Source organism: Trachymyrmex septentrionalis, unplaced genomic scaffold (assembly GCF_001594115.1).
Source record: "Trachymyrmex septentrionalis isolate Tsep2-gDNA-1 unplaced genomic scaffold, Tsep1.0 scaffold24, whole genome shotgun sequence".
NCBI classification, from domain to species: Eukaryota; Metazoa; Arthropoda; class Insecta; order Hymenoptera; family Formicidae; genus Trachymyrmex; species Trachymyrmex septentrionalis.
The window spans coordinates 743,809-753,647 of record NW_017305397.1 but is presented as its reverse complement, the minus strand read 5'-3'; the positions used below and the strand labels follow the sequence as shown (position 1 = coordinate 753,647).

Genomic DNA, 9,839 nt, shown 5'->3' with positions numbered 1-9,839 from the left:
TTATAAATATTTTATATATATATATATATATATATATATATATATAAATTTCCTTACTCTTTACTTAAATAGCAGATATCTCTTAATCTTATTGACTCTGTATGTACCTTGCATCCATTCTGTTCAGTGGCAAATACAACTCCTCTTCTTTCCGCCAATTCTGTCTTGTTATGACAATAGTGTCATCAAATTCACACTTACCAAATGAATACTCCAGAGGCGAACCACTGACATCATGTCCTAAAAAACATTTCGGACTTTATATGTTTCTGATAGAGTACAAATAACTCTTACAATTAGAGAAACATTCCATTACTCATTGAGTACTCGTTGAAGCTTCTTTCATTCTTTTCGAGGTCCGACAGATGCTGTATGCGTATGCCAGAAACCTAAAGCAAGCCATTAGACCATTAAGCGAGATTATAAGAGGAAATTGTTTTACATGATACTCACATTTTTATGAAGGATAATATATGGATTATCTTTGAGATCCGGAAATAATTCATCCACATACGACAATCTAGTTTTACTGGCTTGAACGTATGGAGGCAAAATTTCATTTAAATGATCCATTTTATCACCGCAATGATTTTCTTGTCCTTTGTTCTCTCCGGAAGGATATCCAACTCACAATACTGCAAAGGTTCTTTTTTTTCTTCTTCGACTCTCTGAATTTCGGCCTTCAAGTGTTAAGCCCAGTACCATGCGTCTCAAAGTTTTATATAGGAAACTTAGCTATCGCAAAGGTTCAGTTCGTTCAGTTTGAATTAAATGGGATCAAAGATGGCGCATTTGTAAAGTCATCAACGGGATATTCTAAAGAGAGGAAATGATTAAATAAAGTTGCCCCAAAACATATAACTGTCGCCACTTTGAGCGCGTCTTTTGAGTTTGACACGCTTAAATTTAAATAAGTTTCGACATTTTTAATATTTTTTAAAATTTAATATTAATAAAAATTATGGTATTATAAATAAAGAAAAACTCTTGTAAATTATAAGTAATCTTATGTAATAATTGAAGTAGCTTGAAAGCTGCTGTTTTTATATATCGTCCAGTTAGTTAATACATGCGAATTTAATTTATTATATAGAAAAATTGCACATTATTTACCGCGTTGACTCCCATTTAATTATCAATTTATTTAAATTCGAGACTATTTTTACGTTCATTATTATAATGTTTTTGTCTGTACATACATTTATCTACGACATAATACAGTATATATTCGAAAGTGTACATATTTCTATAAAAGATTATTTTAATATTGCCAAACTATTCACGTACATTTTTTTCATACATTTCTTACAATTAAAAACATGATTGGTTCTGCACGAGACTACTGAATCTATTTGATTTATGTACAAAGAATAAGAATATAATTACAAAAAATGATTAGTTTACAACAGTTTATATCTGTTAGGTACATTTTAAAATAACATTACATTTGAAATAATTAATTATATACTAATATTAACGTTATTATACAGAGTGTATCTAAATTAACGCTCACTAATCATATAGTGTTATTCATAATAAAAAACTGAGACGAAAAGTCCTCTATCATTTTGCAATTTTCGCAATATTTTGTTTAGTTGCTTAATGAGCAAAATGTCTAAAATCGACGTATAAAACAACTTTAACATATTTTTGAGAATTCTTTAAGAAAAATCTTCAAAATATTTTACGAAAAAATATCTTAAAATTGTCTTATCGATTTTATGTTTATTCGGCAATATTTAGAAATTAATATCTCATTAATTATTACGAAAATTGCAAAATGATAAAGGACTCTTCGATTTAGTTTTTTATTAGGAATATTGTATGATTAATGGGCGTTATTTCAATTACACCTTGTATATTCTTCTCTTTAAGATAAAATTAAAAGATAGATAGAAGTCACAAAGGAACATGTAAAATTAAAAAAGTAGTAGACAACTGTTATTTTTTCAATATTTATGTCCTTTCAATATTTAAATCCTTTACTATTTATCCTTTACAGCAAGTTTCATGTTTCTGGATCCGATTAGGCATGAAAGTTCTTTTGCATTTTTTACAAGGAATTAATTGTGCAGTGTGTTCTTTCCAATTAACATTTTCTTCGTTAGTATCTGAAATTCATTGTGCATATAATATATAGTTTATAAAATAATTTTTGAGTTATATTTAAAAATATGCTCATTGTTTTTATCATTTCTATCATAACTTCTCTTTTAACTAATTCTTAAATAATTTCATACATTATTCTATATTAAAGTTTGTTGGTACTTTTATAAGCAACTAAGTATGAAAGAAATATAAGAAACTATATTTTTTTTCTACTTAAAGATATGATTAATTACATAATTATAGAGTTTATTCCTTAATTAATTTTTTTTTAATTTCAAGTAGGTTTTAAGAGAATCTTAATCATTATATACAATTAGTTATTAATTCTAATCATTAAAAATCAATAAATATAATATACAATAATTATTAAGATTGGAGAGATTCAACAAAAGAATGACAAATTAAACAATTCTAAATTTATATATGTATTGTTTCGTAAACAATGCAATTTTATTAATTTAATTAAAAATATCATTATACCTTGGTATGTATGGGAAGATATTATTTCTCGAGTTGGTTCAAAATGTAATTGAGGCTGAATTGTAACGTCAACCTCCAATGATTTCTCAAGCTTTTTTGGTGGTGTTCGTGATAATTGATGTCTCGGTTTCATTGGATCAAATGTTATCTGCACATCCATTGATTCTTGCTGTTCTTTATTTTCTTCTTTCTTTTTTTTTGTCTTGAGTTTTACTTTGTCGATACTATATAAATCTGTTTGTGTGCTTATGGCAGACGTATTCTTCTCATTAGAACTAAAATCAATACCACTAAAATCAATTTCTTCAAAAACTTTGGAGAGCTCTCCATTATCTGGACTAAACAGATGTCTATTGAGTTTTTCTGTAGTTCCGTTTTTCTTCCTGTTTTTATTTTTATGAGTCACATCAATTCTATTAATATTTTCTTTATCTTCTTGATTTTGATCCAATTTCTGTAAAATAAATTTTTATATACAAACTTTAAGTTAAATTTTAAAAAAGTTACAATATATCAAACAAAGACTTTAAATGAACAATAAGAGTCAAACAAGGAGTATGTAAGCCTATCACTGGATGTATTACGTAAAAATTCTGTATTAAATTATAAAATATATTTCATAATTTTATTTATACATCTATATCTATTTCATAATTTAATAAAGAATAATTTTTGCATAATACACTCAGTTAAAAAGTTAGTTTCTTCAAAGTTTAATTTTTTTAACTTAAGTTATTAATGTAGATAATGTATGGTTCTTATAGAAACTATTTGTTTAATCTTGTTTATATATACTGCTTAAAATTGAAAGTTTCTATATACACTGGTTATTGCAAAAAATATTACTAGGGCCTTGATCTAAAGACTAAGGATACTCACACGGAATGCTATTCTGATTTAATTCCCAGCCGAGGTAATATTTTTTGCAATAAAATTATTTACAGATTTGAATGTTCTTCAGTATTATTAAGATCTTTAAAAGATGCTATAAACATCAAATTAAAGTGCTTTGCAATTTAATTTATGATATTGCTACTGTAATTCAATTGATTTGGATTTCAAGACAGAAAAATTAATTCTGTATACAGTTTAAATAATTACATAGATAATATATACATTCACATAGAATTATACAAGAGCACTTAAAATCCAGCTAGACAGTTAAAGATTCTTCTTGTTGATATGTCTACCTGATTTTGACATGCTTTATCATCACATTTACATGACGGATTACACCTGATGTTCTTCTTTACGCAACCACAAATCCGTGATAAACAATTTCCTTTACAGCCACAACTAGATTTTTCCACGTTAAGTTTGACCACTGCCGAACTAAAAGAAACGGTCTTATGACTTGCAACATCAGGCTTCTTCAAGGTTCCCATATGTTTTCTTAAGATATTAATCTCAAGTTGCATTACTTTTACTTGTTCTTCCAACTTGGCAATCTCTATAAGACTATCAAAATTTTCAGTCTGTATCCCTATATTTTTTGAATTGCTAAAAAATTAAATTTTTCCTGTTATATGTCATTATCTCATTATCTCATAATAAAGAATAATAATATATAAATACAATATACTAGATAATTATTATAATACTAGATATATTCCTTAACATGAACGAAATGTGCGATTTTAGATGAATCCGTTTCTCGTTTACCTGGGCAATGTAGCTCTAGTTCTCAGTTTCGTTCCTTTCATTTTGATATTTGAGACAGCTCTTTAGCGAGTGGTTTACAGTCTAAAGTCAGATACACGTCGAGAAACACCGAAACCCAACAAATTATTGACGTTTCGAAAGTCTCGATAACGGATTTAAACGGATATCAGCGGTTTCCCTTTAAATCAAACATATGAAAAACCAACGATTTTCAGCGCAATCTGGCTCGAAAAACCGCGAACTAGAATCCTCCATGCTAGAGTTCTCTCGGATTCGTAAGCGCTCGCTGCTATTGGATAATCTAAAAGAATACACCAATCCACTTTGCAACAATTGAATCTGCTGAAGTAACCATTGAGTGCAAATCGGTTTACTATATTTTTAACGTTAATAAATAATTTATCTTTTAAATTATATATTTTTTGTTATCATGATAATATACCTCATAACGTTAAAAGAATTAAATTATTTTATTAACATTGAAAATATGTAAATCGATTTATTTACCACTCAATATTGCAGTCCATATTGCACTAGTTTTCCCAGCGGAAACGATGTGTATGTATGCCTCTTTATATGCACATAGGGTGTATCTAAAAAAATGAAATCGGATAGCGAGTTGATTGAGATTCAGAACGTTTTTAGCTTGACTTGGAATGTTCTAGAAACTGCTAAAAACAAAGCCTGACAAAATCGGGAAAGATATCGTAAGAGAGAAGAGAGAGAAATATATAAGCGATTTATTGAGCTGCTCTTCCAAAACTTAGTAGGACAGATAAGTGTAAATATTCAAAGCAATCCTCTCAAAATGTCACAGGAAACAAATCTGTTGCATTGTTATCATCGCGGCTGTGGAAAGAAATACGATCCGAACGACAATAAAGACGGTAAGTTGTATGTGCACATTTTATTAAGTTTTTAATACTAAATTAATAACATTTACGAAAAAAAGATGCTCTTATGATTCTTTCACAGACAGTTGCCTTCATCATCCAGGACATCCAGTGTTTCACGACGCATACAAAGGATGGTCTTGTTGCAACAAGAAGTGTACGGACTTCACTGAATTCTTGAATATCAAGGGCTGCACGAAGTCGAAGCATTCCAATGTGAAACCATTGGAGCCAGAGAAACCACCGATAGAGAAATGCAAAGTTGACGAAATAATACAGGTTGTCACAGGACCTCTAAGCAATGGAGCATCCCTGGAAAGACCTCTGTTTGACGCATCTCAACTCGTACTGTCGCCGACAATATCTCCCACTCTACTAGAACAAATTAAAGGATTGACAACTTTAGAAAATGACAAACCAACTGACAGTGTAGTACAGATAGGACAAACTTGTAAAAACAATTCCTGCAAGGGAACTTATACAGGGATTGCCTCTGATGAAGAGATTTGCAATTATCATTCTGGTGTACCTATTTTTCATGAAGGACTGAAATACTGGTCTTGCTGTAAAAAGAAAACTATGGAATTTTCCTTGTTTCTGGATCAGCCAGGTTGTACGCAAGGCAAACATATATGGTTTTCGAAGGTACCTTTTATACCATTTATAGATATAAGTTCATGATATCAATTATTTAATATGTATCTTTGACAATTGACACATAATTTATTTCAGAGTACAGGAAAGAAAGCTCAATGCAGGATGGACTGGCATCAAACTGGATCATATGTAGTCATTTCTATATTTGCAAAAAAATATCTGCCCAGTCAGTCTATCATAAAATTAAATCCTATCCATCTGACTGTAGATTTATTCTTTGTAGAAGAAGATTCAAGATATTATCTTGATATAGAATTGAAAGGAGTACGTATTAATTTTAATATTTTAATTTTGAATATGTAATTGAGGAACAGTATTTAAGATGTACATTTTACATTACTTTTAGATTGTTAATGTCGAGCAAAGTAGTGTACACATGCTGCCAACTAAAGTAGAAATTAAATTAAAAAAGGCCGAACCTGGTTCCTGGCCGAAGTTGGATGTTCCCAGAGAAGCAAAGCCAAGAAACTCTGAAAATAATGAAAATATTACAAATCTTAATTCGCAAATTGAAGCTGTGGATCTTAGTAATCTTTAAATACTGAGAATTTTTAATAGTTAAAGAATATATGATTAAATTACTGAAATTGTAATTTACTTTTCATTTATTTAATTTAAATGTAAAAGAGGAATGGTTTTAACAAAATATGTGCTGACTGTTTTCGTTACAGTGATCCTTAATGCGATAGAAATATATGGAAATGTATCATAAATTGTTTTTTATTTAAATTGAAAAAGTTCAAATTTGTATATGAAATATTGCATATTTTTTGTAAAGTTTAATTATTTTTTTCAGCCTTGTCTAAATGAAAAAAAGAAATTAATAGTTTTAATAAATTTAAATTAATATTTCATTATATATAGAAATTCTTTTTTTTCCTATAAAACATATTCATAAGTTATACTGTACTTGTAATAATAAACATGCATTTAATGATCATTTTTACCATAATAACTGTAATAATCAAATTTTTCTATTATAAAATTTCTCGAAAACAGTCACAAAAATATTTAATTTATGGAGATCGAGCTTGTTTAGAAAAAGGTTCGTATTGCTTAAAATTCTTAAAAAAATTATTGCATTTCTCATTTTTAATGAGATAAATATATATTCAAGCATTGAAGAGAGAAAATTCTAAATACAAAAAGTGCAAGCAAAGGGAACAGACCTAAGAATAAATGTGTTCAGATATGGAGGTTCTAATATATATCGCAGTTAGTCTTTATTGGTGTCAGTGGTGGCTACTAACCTTTTTGATCATATGATGTACATGTATATTCGCTGAATAATGTTGGCCACCAAATTGAAATTGCGGGTAAATAATCATTGACGCATTGACGTGAAAATATGAAAATAAATTAATGTATATATATTCTATGATATATTCCTCTTATTTTAGATATTAGCGCTTCACGGATATATGCAATCAGATGTGATCTTTAGTGCTAAATTAGGATCGTTGAGAAAAGGATTTAAGAAAGAAATAGATTTCACGTTTATAAGAGCACCACATAAAGTTCCACCTCAAAATAAAACTGATCAAGAGGATGAAAATGGTGTGAGAGAAATATTAATAAAAAAAGAATATAAAATATTTTATCCTGTCAAGAAATTGCATCATAACTTAATAAGCACTAATGATATTGCTATGTATGAATTGTAGGATATGGATGGTGGTTTAATACAGAGGATCATGTGTTTAAAGCTACAGTGCCTAGTAACTTGTGTATAGGATTCAATGACAGTGTAGCTGTGATCGAGAAAGTGTTTTCAGAACAAGGTCCTTTCGATGGAATATTGGGTTTCTCACAGGGAGCAGCTTTTGTCAGTATATTATGTGCTATGAAGAAGAAGAAAAGTGAGTTTAAAAATAATATATATATTATGTGATACACATACATGTATATGCTTACATAAACAAAATAAATATATAATTGCTATTTTCTTGTAGTATTACAAATCGAGTTTGACTTTGTTATTGTGATATCTGGATTTAAGTCACTATGTGCACCTCATACAAAGTATTATGATGAAGAAATCGATATGCCTTCCTTGCATATTTATGGAGAGAACGATCAAGTAATTCCAACAGGTATATGATGAATAATTTGATATTATGATGAGTTTGATATCATTAATTATAATCAGGAATATTGAAAGCAAATCATATCCAATGCTTCATCAATGCTAATATAATCCTTCTTTGTTATAGTAATGGCAGAGCAAATTAGTTGTCTATTCTCAAATAAGAAAGAGGTACGGCACGAAGGTGGACATTACGTGCCGAGTAAAAAAGATATTTATAGGGATTTTGTAATGGAAATGCTTAGCAAATATAAGAACTTAAATAGTTAACAATGGTCTTATTTTATTACTAAATTTTATTTACCTGATTTAGCATGCGATTCTATTAGAAAAAATTTTCTGTGTACATGAATAATAGATAAATATAGGGTGAATCAGTCGTTGAACTAGCTTTTTACCCTATGAGAAAATAATTGACTGTACACGTTATAATTCAATTAGGTATGAAGTCGATAATTTTCTCATAGAGTAAAAAGTTGGTTCAACGACTCTGATTCACTCTGTATATGCTAGGGGATTTTTAAAAATATTAAATAAAGATATGTAATCATGTACAATATATTTTTGTTCACTATCACATAGCATGACATTATTGTGTATTGTTACAAGTCTTATCGTAGCGTATAGTTAAAATGGTGTTGCCATTAGTTATAAAACTGTATAAGTTAGACAATAATTAATAGGATACAATATTATAGAACTTAAAGATCATTAATTAGAACATTATATTTTACATTTATGATTGTGTACTATATTAGATCAGATCCAGTCTGTCTTATATGCCAATACGTCATAACTACAAATTTGTAATTTAGACGTTATTAGAGTCATACATGTTCAATAAAAAAATGTAATGCTTCTTTTACAAAACATTGCATTTGATTTTCCCTGTGATGCAAGGAATACGTATATAGAATAAGTGGAAGTGAGCAGAGAGAGATAGAGAGAAATAAGATTTAATTTGAAGATATTTTAAAGAAGTATTTTAAAATAATTAAGCTATACCTGTAACTTAAATGTAAGCTGAGGTATTCATATTTCGCACTTTGACCATAACAAAACACTTATATTAATAATTTTATAGCTATATAAATTTGGTTTGATGCACAATAGTGAGCAGAATTTTGTTTTACTTTTATTATCACTTTCAGTCTAATAATCAAGTACAAATTAGTACTCATCACATGTCCTTACAAGACTGACGATCGCGTGACTATATAGCATCCTCATTAAATTGAATATTGAAAAATTTTGCAGCTCTGAATACTTGTATAAAATTGCATATGTCTAATATTCATACGGTGTTTAGTTACGATATTCACACTCTAGTATTCACATATGTAGTACATGAGATTTCCTTTTTATCCTTCTCTTATCATTCAGAGCTGCTCTGACGATTACTAAGTTGCATAGAACACAAAACTTCATCGTCGAGTGACGCAACTGCGTCATTTCAAGGAGACTGCTCTTGGCCATTATTTTCCTGAGACTTCATAACGTCAGGGAGATCTGGTGGTAATGAGAATGGTGTCATTTCGAGAGATTCAAACTGGCCGTCTGACTGACGCAGTGCTAAACCGACTAATGCAGGACATTGTGCTTTTGCAGTTGACGATGTCAGCCCGTAATCTTGTAAAGTCTTGTTGTCTGACATTAAAAGATTATCCTTGTTAAATAGTTGTTGATTTGCCGGTGGTACTTTCATTATACCTGTAAAAAAAAAAGAGAGTGAGCATTAACTCCAATATAAAAGTAATGGTTTTATTTTTTATAAAACTTGCAACTATTAATGTTCATAAATTAATAATGAGCATAATTTCATCGAAATAGGAGGATATTAGTGTTAGATACATACTAATTAAAAGATTTTTCATAAACTTGACATACAGCTGGTCAGTAATTGTATGTATGTATGTATGTGTGTGTATGTGTATATGCGCGCGTATACGTAC

At 29.1% G+C, this 9,839-nt stretch overlaps 5 protein-coding genes across 6 annotated transcripts in view; 2 read left to right on the top strand and 3 right to left on the bottom strand.

The window, feature by feature from the left end:
* LOC108748691 (protein zwilch homolog) overlaps nt 1–724 on the bottom strand; it is a 2,987-nt gene extending 2,263 nt beyond the window's left edge. Inside the window, 4 exon segments of the mRNA XM_018486967.1 lie at nt 52–105; nt 107–240; nt 317–389; nt 454–724. Coding sequence (XP_018342469.1) covers nt 52–105; nt 107–240; nt 317–389; nt 454–573 — 381 coding nt within the window. The 5' untranslated portion in view covers nt 574–724.
* Nucleotides 725–1,926: 1,202 nt separating this feature from the next.
* LOC108748688 lies at nt 1,927–4,445 on the bottom strand. The gene is made up of 4 exons (XM_018486963.1): nt 4,252–4,445; nt 3,780–4,089; nt 2,590–3,043; nt 1,927–2,111 (listed from the first exon to the last, which is right to left on the bottom strand). Exons 1-4 carry the CDS (start codon nt 4,290–4,292, stop codon nt 1,990–1,992), a joined length of 927 nt encoding a protein of 308 aa, XP_018342465.1. The 5' UTR covers nt 4,293–4,445; the 3' UTR covers nt 1,927–1,989.
* A 404-nt stretch (nt 4,446–4,849) lies between these two features.
* LOC108748687 (cysteine and histidine-rich domain-containing protein) lies at nt 4,850–6,359 on the top strand. The gene is made up of 4 exons (XM_018486962.1): nt 4,850–5,138; nt 5,227–5,789; nt 5,877–6,065; nt 6,148–6,359. The coding sequence occupies exons 1-4, from the start codon at nt 5,060–5,062 to the stop codon at nt 6,337–6,339; spliced, it is 1,023 nt and encodes a 340-aa protein (XP_018342464.1). The 5' UTR covers nt 4,850–5,059; the 3' UTR covers nt 6,340–6,359.
* A 568-nt stretch (nt 6,360–6,927) lies between these two features.
* LOC108748689 (esterase OVCA2) lies at nt 6,928–8,362 on the top strand. The gene is made up of 5 exons (XM_018486964.1): nt 6,928–7,117; nt 7,202–7,358; nt 7,466–7,660; nt 7,754–7,894; nt 8,015–8,362. Exons 1-5 carry the CDS (start codon nt 7,091–7,093, stop codon nt 8,155–8,157), a joined length of 663 nt encoding a protein of 220 aa, XP_018342466.1. The 5' UTR covers nt 6,928–7,090; the 3' UTR covers nt 8,158–8,362.
* Nucleotides 8,363–9,060: 698 nt separating this feature from the next.
* Nucleotides 9,061–9,839, bottom strand: part of LOC108748690 (transcription elongation factor B polypeptide 2) — a 1,537-nt gene continuing 758 nt past the window's right edge. Inside the window, exon 3 of one of the 2 annotated variants that reach the window (XM_018486965.1) lies at nt 9,061–9,597. In XM_018486965.1, coding sequence (XP_018342467.1) covers nt 9,341–9,597 — 257 coding nt within the window. In that variant the 3' untranslated portion in view covers nt 9,061–9,340. The remainder of the gene's footprint in view (nt 9,598–9,839) is intronic. The other variant, XM_018486966.1, reaches the window with a different exon arrangement.

What these genes read in the sequence shown, in the direction of transcription:
- LOC108748688 (XM_018486963.1), bottom strand. Translation starts at nt 4,292, where the DNA reads ATGAAAGGAACGAAACTGAGAACTAGAGCTACATTGCCCAG. An exon ending in ACTAGAGCTACATTGCCCAG is followed by an intron (nt 4,090 to 4,251) that starts GTAAACGAGAAA and finishes TTAATTTTTTAG; the next exon opens with CAATTCAAAAAATATAGGGA. An exon ending in ATCTTCCCATACATACCAAG is followed by an intron (nt 2,112 to 2,589) that starts GTATAATGATAT and finishes AATGAATTTCAG; the next exon opens with ATACTAACGAAGAAAATGTT.
- LOC108748687 (XM_018486962.1), top strand. Translation starts at nt 5,060, where the DNA reads ATGTCACAGGAAACAAATCTGTTGCATTGTTATCATCGCGGCTGTGGA. An exon ending in TCCGAACGACAATAAAGACG is followed by an intron (nt 5,139 to 5,226) that starts GTAAGTTGTATG and finishes ATTCTTTCACAG; the next exon opens with ACAGTTGCCTTCATCATCCA. An exon ending in TTGATATAGAATTGAAAGGA is followed by an intron (nt 6,066 to 6,147) that starts GTACGTATTAAT and finishes CATTACTTTTAG; the next exon opens with ATTGTTAATGTCGAGCAAAG.
- LOC108748689 (XM_018486964.1), top strand. Translation starts at nt 7,091, where the DNA reads ATGTTGGCCACCAAATTGAAATTGCGG. An exon ending in CCACCAAATTGAAATTGCGG is followed by an intron (nt 7,118 to 7,201) that starts GTAAATAATCAT and finishes CTCTTATTTTAG; the next exon opens with ATATTAGCGCTTCACGGATA. An exon ending in TGCTATGAAGAAGAAGAAAA is followed by an intron (nt 7,661 to 7,753) that starts GTGAGTTTAAAA and finishes ATTTTCTTGTAG; the next exon opens with TATTACAAATCGAGTTTGAC.